This window comes from Felis catus (genome assembly GCF_018350175.1).
Source record: "Felis catus isolate Fca126 chromosome X unlocalized genomic scaffold, F.catus_Fca126_mat1.0 chrX_random_Un_scaffold_90, whole genome shotgun sequence".
NCBI lineage: Eukaryota > Metazoa > Chordata > Mammalia > Carnivora > Felidae > Felis > Felis catus.
This window is the reverse complement of record NW_025408533.1, coordinates 31,032-53,649: the sequence shown is the minus strand read 5'-3', so window position 1 is coordinate 53,649 and position 22,618 is coordinate 31,032. Positions and strand designations below refer to the sequence as shown.

The window sequence follows — 22,618 nt, the reverse complement described above, 5'->3', positions numbered from 1 at the left end:
TCCCCCACTGGCTCTCTCTCTCCCCCTCTCTCAAAATAAATAAACTTAACACACACGCACACACACACACACGCACGCACGCAGACACACGCGCGATGCAAGAATTTTTGAGATTAATAGGTGAAAGGGACAAGTCCAAAATCACGGTTGGAGTTTTTAACATCCTCTCTCAGCAAGCGAGAGAGAGAGACAACACACTCTGTTAAAAGAAATAGAGCAGGGATTGGCAAACTACCGCCTCCTGGCCAAATCCAGCCCGGGGCCTCTTTTATGTGAAAAGTTTGTTGTCCCCCGACATAGAACATACGATCAGTGGTATCACCTACCTTGACCGATGTCTTTAGAACACTAAACAGGAGATCTGAATTTCACATGTGTGTCCACTACACATTGTTTTCAAGTACAAGTATGTTCGCCAAGATAAAGCATTTTCTGAGCCACGGACCAATTCTCAACACATTTCAACGTCAAGGATTGAAATTTAACCCGGTACGTCTCTGACCAGCCTTGCCTTGTTCTTGATTCTAGAGGGAAAGCTTTCAACCTCTCACTGTTGCGTATGATGTCAGCTGTGGGTTTTGTCGTATGTGGGCTTTGTGGTATTGAGCTATACAACTTTTCTCTGCCCCCATTCGTGGAGGGTTTTTATCATGGAAATATGTTCTATTTTGTCAAATGCGTTTTCTGCACCTAGGGAGATGATCATATGGTTTTTATCTTTCATTCTAACGATGCGGTGCTTCGTTTATAGACACGCATGTGTTGAAAGATCCTTGTTTTCCGGCTGCAGGTTCCTCCTGCCCGTGCCCGGAGATGAGAGCTGCCTGCCCCGTAGACAGTGACAAAGAACAGGGCAGACAGAGACAGTCCGAGGCTCAGGCTGAGGCGCTCTTTGGTGACACTGCTCATTGAAATGCTTCCACCAGCCACAGGCCGCTCTAGACACTGGCCACCTTCTTGCTGTGACACCTGCCTCCAGGACAAGGCAGCTGTGCCTTTACTTTCCTCACTTGTCCTGAGGACCTATTCGGAGACGCTCAGGTACAGATTCGTGACTATAGAGTCACGGAGTTCTACACAGCTCAGTCACGTGCTCAGAGGCTTTAGGAGTTGGGCCATGGCAGTCTGTTTGGGCATGGACAGTGGGGACCATGAGCCGCACCACCGTGTGGGGAGTAGTGTCAGGCAGAGGCTTCCTGGATATCGCAGCTGGCGGGCCGTCGAAGGCTCGTGGCACGGCTGGTTCAGGCAGACGCATCGACGCGGGTGCCCATTTGGGCAGACGCCCTAGGGTGTCGTGGCACTCTAAGGGGTGGAGCTTCATAGGTGAGAACTGATTGGCTACAGAAGGGACTGCTTGGTGGGAACCAATCACAGGTCAGGAGGCATTACCAGTGGTCCGTGTGGACAGTTGCTCTGGGCATCCGGAATTGCATTGTGGAGTAAAGGGGTGAAGCATTGTGAGAGAGCGCTTTGTCCTTCAGTGATGCCTTGAGAGGGTGGGCGGATTCAAAGTTGGGTCTCAGGTGGCTGGTGGAGGCCCCGTGAGGGCAGCAGACGAAGGCACGGGTGCCGTGGGCGTGGTGGTGGGCGCAGCAGGTGGTGGCCAGTGTGTGCCAGGTGGACCTCGTGGTGTCAGTGGCCCCAGAGTCCCTGGTGGTTCGGGTGGTGCCTGTGACCCTGGCCATCCCAGCAACCCCGGAGGCCTGAGCGATCCGGAAAGAACCAGCATTGTGGGAGAGGTAGGTGCCGCCTCTGGTGGCGCTCTCCAAATGGAGCGGGCACCCTACACACCAGGTCCTGGTGGAGATGCCGCGCCTGGCGCTAGAGGTCCTGGTAACCGACTGCTTCAGTTGTATCCTATTCAAGGAGTCCCAGCGGGCTGGACGGCAGGGGGATGGGCTGGAGGTGGTCTGGCGCGCGGCGGGGTGGGGTGTGGGGGGGAGACTTGGGGAAGTGGAGTTGAAAGGGGAGCAGGAGGGAGCTCCGGGCACCTGGAGGGTATCGGCTAGGGTTTGGCCCGTGCTGACAGAGGATGGGGAGTGGGGTGGACCGCCTGATGGGACTGAAGCGGTAGGGACAATGCTATCCGGGGTGGCCTGGCTGTATAGGGTGGGAGGTTGTGGACAGCCTGAGGGTCAGCCTGGGGTGGGGAAGGCAGGCCTCACTGAAGAGGAGGCCTGAGGCACAGGCAAAATTAGTACTGTGGATGGTGCCTTAACCCAGTCTCCACCAGCACCCTCACTATACCTTTCCCCTCGGCCATGGATGCGGAGATTGCCCACAGGTTCCTGACTCCAAACGAGGAGCTCCAGGAGCCAGTTCGGGAGGAGCTCCATGTGAACGGCAGCATCCTGACTGTGTTAGTTCTAGAACGGTCCAGGGAGAGGGTGGTGGCAGGTGACCAGGGACAAGGTCAATTCCGGAGGAGCTGTAACGGAGACAAGGGAAACAGGAAAGGAGTGAGTCGAAGGAAGGAGTGTGGTGCTCTAGGATCGTTGCTGTGTGAAGGGGCGGAGCGGGGAATGTGCCCCACCGGCCCTCTAACTTGACTTATTTTTTCCTACCTCGTAGCCGCTTGACTGCCGATGACCCTGGCCAGCTCCAAATGTCCATCACCTCCTGTCTTGGCCAGCTTTCCCTAGTGATACGGGCCATGCAGATCATCATGCCCCCCTTTTTCACAAAGCCGCAGCAGTGAAAAGGTGGCTGGACCCAACTCTGTGTCCCCCCCACATGACAGTGATTCCTGCAGCAGCTGCCGTTTTCTTACTGAGGCCGCATCTTTTGCCTATACTGGCCCTTGGGTGCTTCAGATCCACATTTTTTTTTTTTTTTTTTTTTTTTTTTGGTGATCAAATGGTAACTGCTACTATTCTGTGTCTGGGTTTATTTTTAAAGCATCTACGCCTTCTCCTATTCTCGCCTTTGTTCTCAGGTAGGGGGAGAGATTCTGACATTCAGATACTCAAGTACTAGAAGGCAATTGAAGAAGACAAGTTAGGCGACGGGAGAAAAAAATTATGTCCTGTTATTCAGGACATTAACTACTGTCAACATGTTAGAACTTTTGTTTTAGTTTTATACTAGCATGTACATAGTCATGTATAATACCTGCAGAGTAGGACTTTGTGGCTTCTCGGCCTTGATTCAGATCTGTGCAGAAGAGCGCTGGGACAGCTGGCTAGGTCGGCCCCACTGCCCATTCTATACTCCCGTGTCATCAGAGGCCTCATTCCCTGAGGTTCCGAACCCACAATTCTCAGAGCTCCTTGTGGTTGGCTCTCACTTGTATCATCCTTCCCCAAAGTGTTTTTCCAGTTTATTACGCTGCTGCTTGCTTCCCTGAAGTCCTGACAAGGGTCCTGGAGGAAAACAAAAAGGGGAAGAGGTCTCCCTGAGGTGGGGAGGGGACATGAAGTACATTACCCTTTGCCTTCCCCTCCAAGACTCTCTTATTTAGCACAACAGTGGGGCCACGTACAAGGCACCCGAGTGGCTGAGGAGGGGAATGGGCGACGCCCCGGTGCACGAGGTGAGTCTCTAAATCGGAGAGAGGAGGAACAGAGCCTTGCCTGAGGGAGAATTAGCAGTGTCAGCAGAGAGAGACTGAGCAGTGGAGAACGCCGTGACTCTATAGTTACGAATCTGTACCTGAGCGTCTCCAAATAGGTCCTCAGGACAAGTGAGGAAAGTAAAGGCACAGCTGCCTTGTCCTGGAGGCAGGTGTCACAGCAAGAAGGTGGCCAGTGTCTAGAGCGGCCTGTGGCTGGTGGAAGCATTTCAATGAGCAGTGTCACCAAAGAGCGCCTCAGCCTGAGCCTCGGACTGTCTCTGTCTGCCCTGTTCTTTGTCACTGCCTACGGGGCAGGCAGCTCTCATCTCCGGGCACGGGCAGGAGGAACCTGCAGCCGGAAAACAAGGATCTTTCAACACGTGCACGTCTATAAACCCCGCCCTCGGCCGCCTCTCCAGCAGCTGCTGCCTCTCCAGCGGCTGCTCCCTCACCAATCGTCGCCACGCGCTGTGACGCGTGACCCCACTGCACCCACGCAAACCAGTCCCACCTCAGCTCCACCCCCTCCCCACACCCCTAGCCCCTCCCCAGACCTCGTGGGAGGCCGCCAGGCACCACGGCCTGTTGTCCAGAGGGCCCTGCCTCTTCCTTGGGCTCAGTGTCCCCAGCACGTGGGGCTCCACGACCTCGCAGCGGTTCGTGGAGGGAGATGGGCCACAGCCCAGACGGACACGGCCCCGCACCCCGTCCCCTTCCCCGGTACCGGTGGACACACCAAAGCGGCCTTTGGAGGGGGCGACTGAGCACAGGTGCGGATCAGATCGGCGGTCTGGGAAGGTCACGAAGGGGCTCCCGTCGGGGGGCAAGCCTGCCAGTAGCAGGCAAGGAGGAAAGGGATGGCGACTGGAGCTAAAGTAGTTAGTGGCCACGGAGAACAGGGATGCGGTCGCATAGGGAAAAACCACAGTGCAAAAGGGAAATCACTAAAATCCCAACTTAGGAAGCTACTGTATATGTGCACGGAAATCCTGCCACGGTAGCCTGAAGTGTAAACACCTCGTATGTCTGTGTGGTGGGATTGAGGGTGGTCCCCACTTCTTTTGTGTGCATTTCTCCCCCAAAAGGTTCAGAATGACTTTACATGACCTTTGGTGTTTTCAATTCTTTGACATCCTTGTGTGCGTGATCTCTACGCCCCACGTGGTGCGGCACTCACGACCCAGTGAGTGCTTCCACAAGTCAGGCTTGAGAGAGCAGATGATGCCATCCAGGGCGCCGGGCAGCAGCACTCCCCGCACCAACAGCACGACGAGGACCACGCAGGGGAAGGTAGCCGTGAAGTACACGATCTGGGGCGGGGGAGGGACGGGGGGGGGTAACCTGCTCAGAAGGGGCCCTGCGGCCCCGCCTCCCCACTTAGGGGTCCCCAGCCTCAGCAGGGGGGCAGGCGGGCCACACTCCCCCCACTGTGGTACGGTCCACTCCGAGGTCAAGCGGGAGGCCAGCCTGCAGCCCCCCCTTCTACTCCTCAGAGCCTGGGCTCCTCCCGAAGGAAGCGGGGTGCTCAGCTGGCCATCGGCTGCCCCCGCAAGGACAGGTCAGCTGTAGAGAGGGAGGGTGGAGGCAGGACCTTCCCCAGGTGGGGAGCAGGACATCGGCCTGGAGGCAGGTCCCATGCTTCCTGTGGTTCTCTGCACAGAGGCAGGGTCCTGGGCAGGACGGAGTGGACTGGGCCGGCCAGAGACAGAGGCGACAGCGAGGTGACCGCGAAGACCTCTGCCTCCGTCCCACCCTCAGCAGAGCAGGACAGGTAGGCAAAGGAGGGCCACGGGCCGGGTCCCCCCAGGCTGGCCGCAAAGCAGAGAGTGAGGAAGTAGTGAGTGAGGAAGAGAGGGAAACTGGGGCAGGGATGCCCGACACAGGCAAGTTCAGCTGGGGGTCGCCTGGGCCTGTCCCCTCAGGACGGAAGTCGGCTGGGCTGGAGTGTGGAGGTTGCGGAGCACTACCCAGGCACGCGTGGGAAATCCACCGGGCTGGGTTCAAGGACCTGCCCCCGCCTCAGGCCCTGGCCCGGTCACCTCGCATGGCAGGGTCCACCTGCCCCCCCCTAGCGGAGACACCCCTTCTCCCCACCGGCCATGCTGCCCCCACCCCTGCCATCATCACCCACCCCGACCCGCCGGCCTCCAGCTGTACCTTTCCTGTTGACTTGACCCCCTTGCAGACACAGAAGTAGGCCAGCACCCAGCAGGCCTGCAGACACAGGGTCACCTCCCAGTTGAGGGCCCCTGGCACGTCCAGCCCCCCCACCCCGAGAGCCGAAAGACTTTGTTCCTGGGGGGAGGGGGGGACAGCCCGTCAGGGCTGCCGCAGCAGAGGGCAAAGCGACCGGGGAGCTGTCGCCGGGGCGGTGCTCCCCCGAGCCGCTGCCCTCAAGTCCAGGTGGGCCCCCCTGGGCCCCCGGCCCAAGCCCACAGCCATTGCAGTGGGAGGCAGGAGCCCGGGAGCCCCCGGCCGGAGGCCGGTCGCGCCCTCGGCGGTGTACCCTCCCCCAGGCTGGCAGGCACTAGGGGACTGACGGCGCCCGGGACCGACAAATGGTGAGGGAGCCAGGCCCATCCCTTCCAGCTCCCCTAGGGGCCGTGCGGGGTGTGCTCCCTGAGGACAGGCAGGGCCTGGGAGTGGCCCCTGCTCGGCATCCCGCGTAGGCCCCCCCCCCCGGCCCCCGGGTCGCAGGGCCCCCGGGACACGCAGACCCGAGCCGTACGGGGAGCCCACAGACAGGGACAGGCACGGTGCTGCCCAGAAGCGCCTGAGCGCGGCCCACGCCTCGATGCCCGGGACCGGGCGGGCGGCGGTCAGCTGGCTGCTGGCAAGTGCGCCCGGCTGGCGCCTGCGCAGACACAGGCTTGGGGGGAGGGGCGGGCCGGGCCGGAAACAGTCACGTGCCAGTGGCCTCACCAGAATGCTCTCGGGGACGTAGGAGCCCGACAGTGACGTCACGCGTCGGGGGGCGCAGCGTCCGGAACCAGCCTCCATCTCCTCGGGGTCAGCGTCGACCGGATCCAGGCTCTGCCGGCTCGGTGGCAACCAGCTCCGCGGGGTCTGTCTGCGCAGGCGCCCTGGCCATCCCCGACAGCCTTGCGCGCCGAGGGGCCGGGCTTCGCGAGGCCTGCCAGGGGTCTCAGCGGTCGGCCGACAGTGGGCGCAGCGTAGCGGTGGGCTCTGAGGAGGCCGGTGCGGCGGCCACGAGGGCCCCGGACGACGAAGCGGCCTCTCCGGCCCCGGACGACGGCGCGGAGGAAGTGGCGGTCACGCAGGCCCCTGACGATGACGGCGCGGACGGCGCGGCGGTCACGCGGGCTCCCGAGGGTGGCGCGGAGGACGCGGGGGCAGGCCCACAGGCCTCCGACGGAGGCACGGACGGCCACGACCCCCAGCTTAGCCCCCGAGGTCCCGGTTGCCAGGGCAACTGCAGCCGCCACGATGGCGAGGGTGGCCCTGGCAGCAAGGGAGCAGTGGTCGAGGGGGCCTGCGCCCCTCCCCTGGCCGAACGGGCCCCGAGGGCCCTGGCCCCCGGTGGAGACGCAGCGCCGGCGGCGGCGGCGGTGACCTCCTCAGGACTGCTGGAGTTGTATCCTTTCCGTGGAGCCTGTCTGGGCAGGGGCCGTGGCGGGGTGGCTGGGGAGCAGGGCGGCAGCCCGGGGACGGGACGGACGGGGGCGGGGGTGGGCAGCCTGGCGGGCCCCCAGGGTGGGGGAAGCGGCTCAGGGTGGGCAGAGGTGGCGGGAGGGAGCGCGAGTGTCCCGGGGGTAGAGGCGGGCCTCTGAGTGGTCAGGAGGCTTCAGGCCATGGGAACTCCAGGAGCCCGTTGTGCCTTAACCGGGTGCCTCCCAGCAGGCTCACTGTGTCTTTCCGGTCGCCCCTGGAGGCAGAGATGGCCCGCAGGGCCCTGACTACACACGTCCAACGCCACCGAGGGTTGGCTCAGAAGGAGCTTTGCGTGAGGGGCAGCGCCCTGGCCGTGTGAGTCCTCCAACAAGAGTATGCGCGGGACGGGTGGGCGGTGGCGGCGGGTGCCGTGGTCGCATCTCTGCCTTCCAGTGCCGTCGTGGAGGCCCCGACGCACGCTGTTAGGTGGAAGGCGGGGGGGTGGGGGGTTGTGTGGGGGAAGGGGCTGGTGCCCTGCACCTCCACAGCAGGTCTCCCCTTTAACCGGATTTCCCTCTTCCCTCACTTCTAGGAGATGGACTACTGAAGACCCCATCTGCTTCCGAGTTTCCGTCAACTCCTTCTTGGACCGGCTTCCCCTGGTGATACGAAACATTCGCGCCTTGGGGTCCCGGCCTCCGCGGCGCCTAGGTCCGGGAAAGGGGGCCGAGGCCTAACCTGGTAGCCCTCACTGGGCAAGGCACGGGGCGTTGACACTTGGCGTCCTCGCCACTTTACTATCGGGGGTCTAACGTTCTGCAGGTCCGGGCCTCGGTGGCTCTTGGCCCACTTCAGTTCCTTCCCTGCGCCCGGAGGGACGGGCGCTTACGTGTTTGTCACTGCACAACATGAAACTGAGCTACTCTTTTGTGTCCGAGTTTCTTCTCAGTTCCTGCGCCTCCACATTTTCTTACCTTTGTTCTGGTGTTGGAAGGGAGGTTCTGGGAATCGTAGTCCAGCAGCCCAAGCTTATCGAAGACGACTCAGGGAGAGGAAAATCAGGTCCTATATTCAGCGGTAAATACTGCTGACGTTTTGGAATACGTTCCTAGTTGTATTTACCCGTTGAATGGATAGCAACGTATAACGTATCCATTTTCCAGTTTAGCGTTAACTTTTCTCCGGATCCTTTTTGTTTCGTTTTGTTTTGTTTTTGTTTTTCCCCGTTGAACGTACTAGCTTTCCCACTCCCTAAAACCCTTCAAAAACTGTTATCCAGGAGACACACAAATGTATTATTACATAATGTTGAGCAGTCGGGTCGTTCTCAGCTTTGCCCCTATTATGGGTCGTGTGAGTCAATGGGATTCTTGAACAGAAGTCTTTGCGCGAACAGTTACTTCCTTCAGATCGTTTCCAAGAGGTAGAATTCCCGCGTTCTATAGCTTCTCGGCACACAAGTGCTCTCCAGAAAAGGCGCCCCGCCGGCAGAAGTCTGGTCTCCCCGCATCACCAACCAGTAGGGTGGCTTCCTACCGAAGTAGAAGACTCCTTTTGTACCAGGGAAATAAGCACGGAAACACTAGAATAGGAATTTTGGGGCTTACTGGCCTTGTTTCCGATGAGCAAGGGGGTGGTGCCACAAGTGGCTACGGGTTTGGGGGCGGGGTGGGGGGTGGTTAGCTCCCTCTGAGTAGCTTGTGTCTTGGAACCTCGCTAAACAGGAGTGCTAGCCTCACGAGGGTTCCCTCGGAGTTTCTACATGCATGGTCGTGATCTCTGCAAGCAAACACGGTTTTGGTTCCTTCCTTTCCGGCCTTGCCGGGGCTACGGGGGCGGGGGGAGGGAACAGGCTGACACTGGACAGATGGGAAGCAAGAGCAGGAAGGCACATGGCAGAGAACCAAATCCTGGATCCAGCCACGCCTGAAGACAGAACTATCCGCCCCCCGCCCCCGCCACAATCGTTCAGTTACACACATCCAGAAACTCTCCCTTTGGTTAAGCCAACATGAATCCTTTTTTTCTTCTTTCTTTCTTTCTTTCTTTCTTTCTTTCTTTCCCTTTCTCTTTTGTTTGAATGCTTTTATTTAGTGTTTGAGAGCAAGACAGAGACAGCGTGAGCGGGGAAGGGGCAGAGAGACAGAGAGGGAGACACAGAATCTGAGGCAGACTGCAGGCTCTGAGCTGTCGGCACAGAGCTCGACGCAGGGCTCAAACCCACGAACTGTGAGATCGTGACCTGAGCCGAAGTCAGACCCTCAACCGACTGAGCCACCCAGGCACCCCCGTCGTGAATACTTTTTTTTGCTTTTCTTTTTGTCTGTCTTCACTTGTAATAGAAAAGTCTTGTCCTTTATTGACTCGAGGAACCGTAGGTTTTCTTGTCACTTCACCTGAGAACGTGGCTCTCCCTTCTTTTAACGGAGAAACTGGGCTCTTTAAGTTTACAAAGGCATTGGCTCCTAGCTGGTAGGCCTTCAAGCCGTATGGTGGTAGAGTCTTCTGTGGGTAAGAGTCCAGAGAGGGAGGGGAGGGACTGCAAGGGGCAGCTGGAGGAAAGGGACAAAGAGAAGGGGCACTGGGACCCACCCTTTCCGGATAGGGCTCCCAAGACTGGCCCGGAATTGTGGGGCCAGATCGTCAAGAGACCGGAACTTAGTGTGAGCCTCCCTCCCTCTCCCAGCAAAGCCCAGAGTTAGGCCACCGCCCTGGCCCCACAGACGGACTGCTGAAGGCGCCGGGCGGCCTTAACACGTCAGTCAGGTCACAAAACAAGTCGATTCCAACGCGTCCCCGGGCTCCCCTCCCAGAGACGAGCCAGAGCCCTGCCCCGCGGCCCGCCGCGTCAGATGTGATCCGGCCCGCATCTTCCACGGCCTCCTTCCCTCCCCTCTCCACCTTGCTCACTCTCGGATCCAGCCACACTGGCCTCCTCCCTTCTCTGAAACACACCAGGCCCAGGCCTGCCTCAGGACCCTTGCACTGCCTCTTCCCTGCCTGGACCTCTCGTCCCCCGGGGTTCCATCTGGCCCACTCAAATAGCATTCCTGGCCGCTCTCCTTAAGGTTGCGTCCCACGCTCTCCCCACCTGCATTACTTTCACAGGTGTCGGGGGGTAAGAAGCAGGTGGGCCCGTCAGCATGGAGGTGCACGTGCGGCAGTAAAGCGTCGTGGGACACGAAGGAGCTTGGGTGCTGTCGATGACCCTAGGGAGTCTTGAACGGAGCGGGACGGGATGCAGCTTACGTCTTATCAGGTTCCCGGTGCCTGCTGCGCTGGGAAGGGGACGAGGGCAGGCAGGACAGAAGTGGGGAGACTGGCACGCAGGCGAGAGACCCCCAGGCTGCGGCCAGTGGAGGTGGGGAGAAGGGAACGGGTTCCGACCGGATCTTGACGGGAGAGCCACCGGGGTTTGCTGGCACGGATCGGACGTGGCCCTGGACCTCCTCAGATGCGCGGGACCCGTGCAACGGGTCACCCTTCCTCCCACAAAGGGAGCCCAGCTCCTCCAGAGTCCAACAGCCTCCCCACCTGCCTCCCTGCTCGCCGACCACCCACCTGCCACACACTGCCACCGTTTTCCCGACGTTTAATTCAGAAACAAGGTTCCAGGAACAACGACAAAGAAGCTCATGCCAAAACAGAGGGGACAGCTGGGTTTCCGGGACCACGCGCCGGGGCCAGATTCCTCGGAGGGGGAAGAGGGAACAGAGGGGTAAGGCACTGCCGCCTCGGCCACTCGGGGCGGGCGCAGGACAGGGCAGCGGGGGTGAGGGGTCCGGGCTGAGCGGGCACCACGCCGAGGAAGCTGGGCGCTCGGGCCTGGAGAAGGAGACTTCCAGAGCCCCCAGGCCCACGTGGGGCCCTGGCACGAACCCGCTCATAGCTCCCCAGGTGCTGGGGACAGGGCGCCCGAGAAAGGTACGGTCCGACCCCCGAGAAGTCCGGAGGGGATGCCGGGACCCAGCCGCGGGGAGACCCCTGGGCGCAGCCACAGTCTGGGGACGGCTTCGCCGCATCACCCTGGGCGCCCCCCTCCTCGCCATCAAGTGCTGCTGGTGTCGGGGGCCCCTGCTCGGACCCGGCGGGGCCGGCCACGGCCAGGGGCAGGTGCCAGAGGCGAGGCCGAGGCTGACCGTGCCACCAGGGAGCCAGGACGACCCAAGGACAGAAGGGGCGTGAGGTTGTCCACATCCCAGAGAAGGGGCACGTGGTGACAGACGGACACGGTGAGGTGCAGATAAATTAAATAAATAGGTGGTTGGGGGTATAAACAGGAAGAGGGGGCAGGGGCTGGCACGACCCGGGGGCACGAGGGTGGGAGGGCGGGGATATTGCTGCTGCCAGGTCAGGACCCTTGGTCCCGTCACCATCGCCCCCACGCAGGGCCCAAAGAAAGGCACTAATGAAGGGGGCCCGGGTGTGCGCAGGGCACGAGAGTCCGGTGACCACCCCATCCCCGCCCCCGTGCCACCCGATCCAGGGCTCGGCCCCGAGGTCATCTCAGGCCTGGGACGCCCCCTCCTCACCGGTTCCGCCACCCTTAGCTGTTGCCGGACAAGAGGCTGATGGTCTGTTCCAGGTTTTGCCCCAACTTAGGCTTCCGACAGGAGGCGTCTCGGTCCAGAGCGGTGAGGACCTGGGGGAGGAGGGCCCCCCCGGAGCCGGGCTGGCGAGGAGGGGCCGCTCCCTCCCTTGCCAAGCCGTCCTCCCCTGCCTGAGCTCTTTTGTCCCTCCTGCGTCCACGCACCCCGCTCTCTGCGGGTCCCCGGCACGTGGGAAGGGCTGCAGCCCCCCACCTCTGCACACGCTGCGACTTGGCCACCCCGAAGCCACCGCCTTCTCTGCTCGGCGGCCACAGTGCGGCCCTTCCCGGGAGTGGTTTGGACCCGCTGTCCCCAAACGCCCCGTCCCCTCCTGGCCCACACCCCATCTCCCCATCCCCTCCTGAACCCCAAACCCGCACATGATCTCCCCGTCCCCTACTGACCCGGAATCTGGACCCAACCTCCAGGTCCCCCCCTGACCCCACCCCACACCCAATGTCGCTATCCCCTCCGGACCCCATCTGCACCCCGCACCCGATCACCTTGTCCCATCCTGACCCCCACCCGACACCCAAATTTCCCAGCCCCTCCTGACCCCACCTTGCACCCAACATCCACGTACCCTGCTGACCCCCACCCCGCACCCCAAATCCCCATCCACTCCCGATCCGGAATCGGCACCCAACCTCCAGATCCCACCTGACCCCCACCCTCCACCCAATCTCGCCATCCCCTCCTGACTCCCACTGACACCCCGCACCCGATCACCTGGTCCCTTCCTTAACCCCACCCGACACCCGAATTTCCCGGTCCGTCCTGACCCCACCCCGCACCCAAGCCCCATCCCCTCCTGAACCCCAACCCCACACCTGATCTCCCCATCTGCTACTGACCTGGAATCTGCACCCAACCTCTGCGTCCCCTCCTGACCCCCACTCCTGCCAAGCACCCGATCACTTCGTTCTCTCTTGTCCCCCACCGCCACCCTGCACCTGATTTCCCCGTCCCCTCCTGACTCTTACCCTGAACCCGATCTCCCTCTCACCCCCTGACCCCCCCGCCACACCCCACCTCCCCATCCAATCCTGATCCCCACCCCTACCTGGCACCCGATCTCCATGACTCCTCACACCCACCCCTCCACTCACCTTGCTGGACACTCGTGATTCCCACTCCACACCTGATATTCCTGTGTCCTCCTGACCCCCACCCTACCCCCCATCCAACCTCCGCCATCCTCTTGACCCCCACTGCCCACTCAACCTCCACGCCCCACCTGGCCCCCACCCCACACCCCAAATCCCCATCCACTCCCGATCCGGAATCTGCACCCAACCTCCAGTTCCCACCTGACCCCCACTCTGCACCCAACCTCCCATCCCCTCCTGACCCTCATCCCATACCCGACCTCCCTGTCCCGTCCTGACCCCTACTCCTCCCCTGACCTCCTCATCCACTCCTGACCCCCAACCCTACCGAGCACCCGATCTCCCTGACTCCTCCTGACCCCCACCCCCCACCCAACTTCCCGGTCCCTTCCCGACTGCCACCCCGCACCTGACATTCCTGTGTCCTCCTGACACACACCCCCACCCCGCACCCGAGTTCCTTATCCCCTCCAGACCTCCAGCCCGCACCCCTTGCCAAACCTTCCCGTCTCCTCCTGACCCCCACCCTGCACCCCGTACCCCATCTCCTCATCGCCTCCTGACTCCACCTCGCACCTGGTCTCCCCGTCCCCTCCGGAACCACACCTCACATCCCATCTCCCTGCCCCCTCCCAACTCCCACCCTGCGCCTGACTTCCTCGACCCCTCCTGACCCTCACCCCACACCCGACCCTGTCTTTGCAGGTCTCCAGGATCTCGCTGTCAAACACAGTGAGCAATCTAGGGCCTCATCGCTCTTGACCATCAGCAGCACCCCAGGGAGAGGATCATTCTCTCTTCCCTCCTGACCACCTCCTTCCTGCCCCCAGCGTGTGTGTGTGTGTGGGTGTGTGTGTGTGTGTGGGTGTGTGTGTGGGTGGGTAGGTGTGTGTGCGGGCGCACACGTCTGACTCCTGTTCCAGGAGGCCACCCTGCAGTCTTGGGGTCCCTCCCTCCCCTCCTCAGTCTCTGCCGCCGGCTCCCTCTCTGCTCTGCCACCTCGGAGTGTCCCAGGACCCCAGGGCTCGGTGCGTGGGCCACTTGTCCCCCTATACCGGCTCTCAGCTGCCCGTGGCGAGCTCGTGCAGGCTCGGGGCTCTCTGGGCCGTGTCCTGGGTCCCAGATTTGTATCTTCATCGCAGACATTGCCCACACTGCAGACTCCTGTATCCAGCTGCCAAGTAGACATCTCTATTCACATTTGAGTAAGATAACTCAAATTTAACACGCAAAAAATGATGTCCACTCTTGCACTCTTGTTATGTTTAACCATAACAATAATAGCACTGAGTGAAATAGCCTAAGAGAAGCTACAGAAACCTGTAAAGAAGACTTAAATATGCATTGGTCCACTGTTGTTAATAAATACTTGTTTTTTTTTAAACTTGTTTAGAATATCAAAGTTTTGTTATAATTGGAAAATACCTTTCCTTGCCATTTCTTCATTTTATCTGTGCTCCTGGTCTTTTGGTATAGAGTGGCTTAAAATTTTTTTGTTTATGTGATCCATTGTTTCAGTATAATTTGCGGTTTGCATTTCCTATGAAAGGCCCTCCTCAGTATAAAATTACAAAAATATTCACTGAGAACATCTTCTAGTACTTTAAAACTTTAACATCCTGGGAGGTAATTTTCGTGAGAAAGAACATTGGTATGTAAGTTTGTTTTCTTTCCAAAAGGTTTTAGTCAAGGTGTCCCAAACCACTTAGCGAATAATCTGTATTTCTCCCTTGAGGTGAAATGTCATCTTCAGCAAATTCTAAACCCCCCTTCAGTTTAATCTTGCACTTTTGTTGTTCCAGCTAATTTAGGTTGGGTGGTACAGGATGGCCTGTCTAGGGCAATGATCTGAAGGACATGGTCTGGAACATTGGGAGTGAAGGGAGGAAAGAGAGAGGAGGGGAGAGGAAAAGGAGGAGGAGGAGGAGGAGGAGGAGGAGGGGGAGAGTGAGTAGAAGAGAAGGGAGGGAGGAAGAGAGGAAAAAGGACAGAGGAGACATAGAGAAACTCTCCCAAGCAGAGGAAATTGGTTTCTTCTGGAATGCCAGGAGGCAAGCTCACAGAAGTGTCAGTCAGCCGGGTGACATTTCAGAGGGATTTGTGGTTCTCCAAGTCTGCCCAACAATGTCAGATATCCTCGCGACAACTGCGAGGAAGCCACTCTTTGGTGCTCTTGCATTAAGGACAGAGACGCGGGGAGGTTGGAGACCCAGCTACCATTGCAATGGCAATGTAACAACAACTCTCAGGACCTTTTCTGAGGTGGGTTTTCTTGACGTCTCCACACTTTGGCTGCCTGCGCTAAGGGACCCCACCAGCAAGGTCAGAGAGAGGCCGGAAGGTTCCTTCTGGGTCTGGACGCAATCATGTCAAGATTGGAGTAGTGGTTCCCAGGCTCTGGGTTACCCGAGACCATCAGACGTGACCGTGTACCACGTGGTCACCTTTAAAAATGGTTTCCCGGCAGCGTGTGCCCAAACTCTACCTAGAGTTTGCCTTCGGAGAACACATGGTCCAGCTTGCGCACTGGTGACAGTTGGGTTCTCTGCTTCCCTGTCCTGCGATGTGAATGGGAGTCTGTTGGCCTCCCCCAGCTTCACCCAGTAAGTCATTGCGGATCACCCAAATCACCCCGCATTTCCTGAGTCTGTTGCTTGAAACCCACTGACCGTTCTCATCTGTATGAGTTGGAGTACTTTGGTTCTAAGAGACAAAACGCAGCTCTAAGTGGGAAGGGAAGTGCTGATTGGTGAGATGCCCACGTATACACAGAGGGTCCTGCTGGAGTGTGCAGCACACCACTGATCAGCACAAGTGTGTGAGCAAACCATGTGAAGCCAGAGAAAGAGCCATCTTAAAGGAGGAAAGGTAATTGTGCCGACCCCTCAAGCAGGACAGAGACTGGTGGCTATCCCCACCGGCAGGGAGGACAGACCGCGTAATTCTGGAGGCCTTGGGCAGGGCACTCAGAAGGGTCTTGCCTCAGTAGTGTAGCGGGAAAAACGAATCCTCCACTGAGCTGTTCTGGTCCCACGCAGCAAATCTTCAAAGCCAAGACTCAAAAGGATCAATCTTTTCCCACTCACTTACCAGCATCCCTGAGCAAAGCTCATGACTATGTTTAGGAATACAAAGACATCCAAGGACACCTGGGTGGCTCAGTTGGTTGAGCGTCTGACTCTCGATTTTGGCTCAGGTCATGGCTCCAGGGTCATGGGTTCGAGCCCGGAGTCGGGTTCTGTGCTGAGCGTGGAGCCTGCTCAAGATTCTCTCTCTCACCCTCTGCCCCTCTCCCCCGCTCTCTCTGTCTCCAAAATAAAAAGAGAAAATTCTAACCTTTAAAACAGGAATACAAAGCCATCCAGAACCCAAGGAAAAATCACACTGTCTGGCATCCAGCCCAACATTACCAGGTATGCAGAGAAGCAGGAGGATCCAACCCGTGATGAGAAGACAAATCAAGCAATAACAGGCATCCAGATTGGCAAGAAAGAAGAAAACCCCCCCTCATTCTCAGACATGATTACGTATATAGAAAATCTAGTGGCGTCTACAAAAGAGCTGTCAAACTAATCAGGGACCTTAGCAAGTTTTCAGGATTCAGCATATTTTAGAGAGAGCTGCTTTAAGAACATGTACACATTAAAAATAAGAGGCTTAGGGGCACCTGGCTGGCTCAGTCCATAGAACATGTGACTTTTGATCTCGGGGTCATGAGTTAGAGCCCCACATTGGCCATACAGCTTATTAAAAAAGAATAAAGTAAAAGGCTTCATTCTCCCTGTTGAAAATATGGGAAGAGATGGTCCCCTCCCCTTCCTTAAAGCATTTACTTTACACGACTTGTAAGTTCTTTCTTTGTTTCTTTGAAAACAGGTAGTATTTTTAAAGGGTAGAGGCACCTGGGTGGCTCAGTGCTTGAGTATCCGACTTGAGCTCAGGTCATGATCTCATGGCTCATGACTTTGAGCCCTGCATCGGGCTCCGTGCTGTCAGCAGAAAGCACTCTTCAGATCCTATGTCTCCCTTTCTCTCTGCCCCCCCCACTCCTTCTCTGAATAAATAAATAAATAAATGAATAAATAAAGAAAGAAAGAAAGAAAGAAAGAAAGAAAGAAAGATTTAAGGAACAAAAGGCTAAAAGAGCCCCTTGCCATCTTTATAGCCCAGGAATGTGTTCTTCAAGGACCTGGGAAACATCTCTTTGGAATGTAAACATCAAGCAAGATTGTGTCCCGATCTTCAGTTTCTGTGGGAGGGTAGAAGCCTAACTTCAGTAGGCACCTTGCTCCAAGTTGCAAAACTAGCTCCTGTCATAAAGATATGAAAAAGCTTATTTTTTCCTTGGATAAAGCCGATTAATTGTATTAGTCTGCTCAAGCTGCTATAGCAAAGTACCTCACACTGGGTGGCTTACACAGCAGAAATTTATTTTCTCACAGTTCTGGATGCTAGAAGTCCATGATCAAGGTGCCAGCAAATTCAGCTTCTGGTGAGAATTTGCTTCCTTGCTTGTAGAGGTCCACCTTCTCCTCTGTCCTCACATGGCCTCTCCTCAGTGCAGGTGAGGAGAGAGCGGGGGAGTAGGGGCGGGGAGGGAGGGAGAGGAAGAGGGGGGGTGCTCTCTGGTGTCTCTCTTATAAGGACACCACTCTTATTGGACCAGAGCCCCATTCTTATGACCTCATTTAAACTTACTTCCTCAAAGGTCCCATCTCCGAATACAGCCACACTGGGGTTTAGGGCTTCAGCATATTAATGTGGGGGAGGGAACACAAACGCACCGTCTGAAACAGCCACGACCTAATACACACGGCCACCCCAGTTCCCAGGGAAATTCAGGATGGACTATGTGCGGGGCCTGGTGGCGTCACGTCCTCTTACTTGAGGTCTACTTATGGTGGATGTTGAGAACACGTGATGAGCTCTACCCGCTTACCTATACAAAAGGGTGAAAGCTCCCTGTCTTTGGAATCTCTTAGCAGATTGCCTGTGGTGCGCATCACATTCTGGTGCAATGCCTACTCAATGAGAAAACTGTTTTGCTTCCACAATTGTGGAGACTTTTTCTGGGTTGGCAGATGATTTGGCTCTATTTTTTTCTCAGCTAGGAAAAATGCCTGAGAAGAGCCCTCTTCATAGTCGAGGGAAGAGGGCAGGGGGAAGAGGGAAACAGGTACCCCCATTGTGCCCTCCATTTCAAAGAGGGCCAAATGAAGATTTCAAGGTACAAAAGGACCTGGGAGCATAGAGAAGCCACTGCAAAGCCAGGATTGGGATTCTTATCAACCTTATGTTCTCCTCAATTCTTTCTAATTTTTTTTAAATGTTTATTTATTTTTGAGAGAGAGAGACAGAGAGACAGAGAGACAGAGCGTGAGCAGGGGAGGGGCAGAGAGGCAGAGGGAGACATAGAATCTGAAGCAGGCTCCAGCCTCTGAGCTGTCAGCACAGAGCCCGACAAGGCGCTGGAACTCACTAACTGTGAGATCGTGACCTGAGCCAAAGTCAGCCGCTTAACAGACTGAGTCACCCAGGCGCCCCATGTTCTCCTCAATTCTTACCTACTTTGCCTGCATTTGCCCATTTCTGCATTTTTCATTAGTCACATGGATGTTCCCTGGAGCCGTAAGAAGGAAAAACACTCTCCCAGTCTCCTGGTGGCTCCACTCAACCGTGCTGAGGTTGGAGGGATAGTGTGGCTAAGACAGTAGGTGCTTGAATCAAACAGACCCGGCCTCTGTCAGCCTCCATTCTTCACCTAGAACCGGTGTAGAGACGACAGTACCCAGCTCACCAGGCTGTCCTGAGAATTACACATGGCGATGTGGGTCGGGAGCATAGCATAGCGCCTGCACACAGAAGATTTTGATTTCATTCTATTTTCCCAGCGTGGTCACCACAATCACAGCAGGCACCAGTGGCAGAATTCTGGCTACCAGAGTGGTTCGCCTAATTGGCAAGTGAGGAATTTCCACCTCAGTGTTGGAGCACGTGGAAGCGTCATGAAGAGTGAAAACTACGCTCTCTCGAGTTATGTCGAATGGCGTGACTATCCCCTGCCTGCTGTGGCCCACATCGACAACGTCCGCCAGCCAGAAGGCCTTGAAAGAGAAGAGGCCTTCCTGCAGCATCCTCTCCACTGATGAAAAAGCTGAATCGTGCCACATTCAGCTCAACGAGAGCTTGGCTGAAACGAACAGGAGCACAAACAAGCAGAAGATGGTTGTAGGCACCACCATGTTCTCCATCAGCCACTGCTCTCGTTCTGATCTGGGAGAAGCACTGCGTGTACGGCCCCATCCCGCAACCTCTGAAGAGGAGTGGGTGGCCAAGCAGACCGAGAGGAGGCTCGACTTGGAAGGCCAGCCCAATCCACGGCTTCTCAGTCAAGCGGGACTACGACAAAAACGAGTGGAAGAAACAGTAGCCCGCCACCCGGCCATCTGAGCCTCGCCTTGTCCTGCAACCTCCACGCAGCTCGGTGTACTTGCTGGGAACTGTTGTGTCGCAGCACCGATGCTAACAGGTGAGCAGTTTACGTGACAAAAAATATTTCCCCCAAACTATGCTACACTGCCTCTCTCTCTGCCTCACTCACCCCGACCGACCAATTGTCCCAGCACTTGTCTTCTCTGATTTGAAACAGGCCAGGAAAGCACAACGTTCTTATTCTAGTGTTTCTAAGTTCTTTGCTCATGCAAATTGAGGTTTTTTTTTAATATATGAAATTTATTGTCAAATTGGTTTCCGTGCAACACCCAGTGCTCATCTCAAAAGATGCCCTCTTCGATACCCATCACCTACCCTCCCCTCCCTCCCACCCCCATCAACCCTCAGTTTGTTCTCAGTTTTGAAGAGTCTCTTATGCTTTGGCTCTCTCCCACCCTAACCTCTTTTTTTTTTCCTTCCCCTCCCCCATGGGTTTCTGTTAAGTTTCTCAGGATCCACCTAAGAGTGAAAACATACGGTATCTGTCTTCCTCTGTATGCCTTATTTCACTTAGCATCACACTCTCCAGTTCCATCCACGTTGCTACAAAGGGTCATATTTCATTCTTTCTCATTGCCACGTAGTACTCCATTGTGTATACAAACCACAATTTCTTTATCCATTCATCAGTTGATGGACATCTAGGCTCTTTCCATAATTTGGCTATCGTTGAGAGTGCTGCCATAAACATTGGGGTACAAGGGCCCCTATGCATCAGTACTCCCCTATCCCTTGGGTAAATTCTTAGCAGTGCTACTGCTGGGTCATAGGGTAGGTCTATTTTTAATTTTCTGAGGAACCTCCACACTGTTTTCCAGAGTGGCTGCACCCAAACTGAGTTTCTTCTTGTGGCAGAAAACAGATCCAGCCACGACAGGGATGCGGGGAAACCACCATTCTGCTGGTGCCAGAATTCTGGCACATTTTCTGGAGAGCCACTCTGTATGCTAGATCTGCCTCTTGGAATCCATCTTAAGAAAACAGCCATTCACGCAGAGACTTATACACAAGAATCCCACCGAAACATTATGTGTAATAGGAAAAAAGTTGCAAAGAACTGAAGTGCTGAACAAATGCATCATAATACATCTTGTACGTATCCATGCAATAAGATATTTTTGAAGAAGTTTTAGACAGAGGGAAAGCCCAAAAATGTTTCAGGAATTAAAACCTGATGCTAAACTTGAAAAAGCTTACTCCTTGCTATGATTGTTATACATTTAACGTATTCCTACAACCCTAAAGCTACGAGAGTATTCTGAAATCCTGACAGTAGTCAATGTTGAATGACAGGACCCAAGCAATCTTAATTTCCTTTCACTTCGTCAATTGTATCCGATCGCCTTGTACTAGAGTACTAGAACCAGAACCTCCCCTCCAACCTGAGGACACACGGAAGAAAATCTGGGTGCTGAAAAGAAACTCAGATACGGAACATTAACTCAGTTTTATTATCTGTATTCTTTAAGCAGCAACCAAAACAAGTGGGCACAGAGCACCCAAGGGCCAGTACAGGCAAATAACCAAGCCCCAGAAATAAAGTGGCAACTACTGCAAAGGTCATGCCCCTGGGGAAGGGCACATGGCCTTCCACTGGATACTGTCATGGACTCAGCCCCCTTTTCCAGGCCGAGGCCTAGAAAAAATCGCGGGCACCAAGTGCTGCATGGTCTGCACCACCATGAAAAGCTGGTTGAGCAAGGAGGCGGTGGAAATCTGCAGGAGGACAGGGTCTTCAGCAGTTAGTCGGCTAAAAGTAAGGGGAAAAGGAAATCACTTTAGATTTGAGAACTCCTGGCCCTCCTCACTCCAATCTCCCCCCTCAAGGTTACTCCTCCGTGTCTCCCTTAGAGCAACCCCTGAGGCTGCCACAGACCCGGGGCCCCATGTGCCTCCTTAGACCAAGCCCTTGGTGTCTGCACATCTCCAACCGAAGTGTCCGTCGGGCAGAGGTTACCTCAGCTCCCACTGCCTCCCGCCAGCCCCTTCTAGAACTTACATAAACAAGTCACTGCCAATCACTGTGAGCTCCGTGTGAACCGCTTCGTGGTAGCATTCGGCACTCGAGGTCAGGTACTGGTAGGTCAGCTCCGCATCCACGTAACACAGGAAAGGCACCGTGAGGGCACTGGTGGACATTCGGTTAAGGCACATCTGGGTGGACCTCATGGAGGAGGCTTCCTTGCCCATCGGAGGCCCGCCTTCCCCCAGACCGCCCTTAGGGCCACCCAAGACCACCTCGGCCGCCCCTTCAGGAAACGTGCATCACGGCACCCCCAGCTGCTTCCTCCAGCCTCCCTCAGCCCCCCCCCACCACTTCCCTTCTGTGCCCCCGCAAGTCCCCGAAACCTCTCCCGCCCATCCAACGGGGCCCCCACCTGCCTCCCCTCCCAGCCATTCCCCACTGCCCCCCCGACCTCGGGAGCTCCTTGGAAAGGATACAATTCCAACACTTGCTTTTCTGAGGCTTCCCCGGAGGCCGAGGCCGAGGCCGAAGCCTCTCCCCCCTGCCTTGGGGAGGGCGATGCCCCCTCGACCTGGGGAGCTTCCCCAGCCACGGTGCCCGACGTCGCGGTGCCGTCCCGGCCTCCGGGATTTCCGGGGCCACTGGACGAGCCAGCACTACCCGTCGCACCACCGGCGCCGTCGTCCAGGATCTGCGCGCCGTCCGCGCCGTCCGCGCCGTCCGCACCGTCGCCCGGGGCCTGCATGGCCCCCACACCCGCCCGCTCAGAGGCCGCCGCCAAAACGCGCGCCCCACCGACCGCTGAGGCGCTGGGACTGCTTCACGAAGCTCCGCCCCTCCGTGCGCAAGGCTGCTGGGGATGCCCAGGGCGCCTGCGCAGACAGACCTCTGGTGAGGTTTCTGGCATGTGATTGGTTCCCGCCAAGCTGGCCCGGCTGCCCACGGGCCGCCAGGGAGACCCCGTCGGCAGCGCTGGAGAGCCAGGGCTCCCTGACGAAGCCCCGCCCCCAGTACGCGACGCAACTCAGTCTCCCTCGCGCGCCTGTGCAAACAGGCCCCTCTTATTCTGGACGGAGGGTTAGAGTAGGAGCGTGGGGTTGGCGGAAGGTGGAGTGACGCCAGACGAAGGGGGACAGACAAAGGGGCAAATGTGGCGCGGGTAATGCGGTCAAGACGTGGCTGCCTTAGCTTTGTGGGGACGCTGGCCACCATGGTTAGGACTTGGAGAAGTGTGCACTGAGGGAAAGAATCTGCCGGTATCCCTGTGGTCCCTCGGTGCGTCTCAATTGCCCCA

General features: G+C 57.1%; 4 protein-coding genes and 1 pseudogene across 4 annotated transcripts; 4 read left to right on the top strand and 1 right to left on the bottom strand.

Moving 5' to 3' along the window:
• Positions 1 to 1,152: 1,152 nt before the first annotated feature.
• LOC123383696 (EKC/KEOPS complex subunit LAGE3-like) lies at positions 1,153 to 2,852 on the top strand. Its single transcript, XM_045051695.1, has 3 exons — positions 1,153 to 1,855; positions 2,237 to 2,362; positions 2,575 to 2,852. The coding sequence occupies exons 1-3, from the start codon at positions 1,773 to 1,775 to the stop codon at positions 2,699 to 2,701; spliced, it is 336 nt and encodes a 111-aa protein (XP_044907630.1). The 5' UTR covers positions 1,153 to 1,772; the 3' UTR covers positions 2,702 to 2,852.
• A 1,234-nt stretch (positions 2,853 to 4,086) lies between these two features.
• Positions 4,087 to 5,902, top strand: LOC123383695. The gene is made up of 3 exons (XM_045051693.1): positions 4,087 to 4,326; positions 4,741 to 4,846; positions 5,217 to 5,902. Exons 2-3 carry the CDS (start codon positions 4,775 to 4,777, stop codon positions 5,751 to 5,753), a joined length of 609 nt encoding a protein of 202 aa, XP_044907628.1. The 5' UTR covers positions 4,087 to 4,326; positions 4,741 to 4,774; the 3' UTR covers positions 5,754 to 5,902.
• Positions 5,903 to 6,114: 212 nt separating this feature from the next.
• On the top strand, positions 6,115 to 8,093 carry LOC123383690 (collagen alpha-2(I) chain-like). The gene is made up of 4 exons (XM_045051688.1): positions 6,115 to 6,166; positions 6,380 to 7,151; positions 7,418 to 7,543; positions 7,761 to 8,093. The coding sequence occupies exons 1-4, from the start codon at positions 6,115 to 6,117 to the stop codon at positions 7,903 to 7,905; spliced, it is 1,095 nt and encodes a 364-aa protein (XP_044907623.1). The 3' UTR covers positions 7,906 to 8,093.
• A 10,484-nt stretch (positions 8,094 to 18,577) lies between these two features.
• Positions 18,578 to 19,389, top strand: LOC105259700 (annotated as a pseudogene).
• A 1,401-nt stretch (positions 19,390 to 20,790) lies between these two features.
• Positions 20,791 to 22,177, bottom strand: LOC123383697 (cancer/testis antigen 1-like). Its single transcript, XM_045051696.1, has 3 exons — positions 21,801 to 22,177; positions 21,358 to 21,486; positions 20,791 to 21,108 (listed from the first exon to the last, which is right to left on the bottom strand). The coding sequence occupies exons 1-3, from the start codon at positions 22,067 to 22,069 to the stop codon at positions 20,970 to 20,972; spliced, it is 537 nt and encodes a 178-aa protein (XP_044907631.1). The 5' UTR covers positions 22,070 to 22,177; the 3' UTR covers positions 20,791 to 20,969.
• Between the last annotated feature and the right edge of the window lie 441 nt (positions 22,178 to 22,618).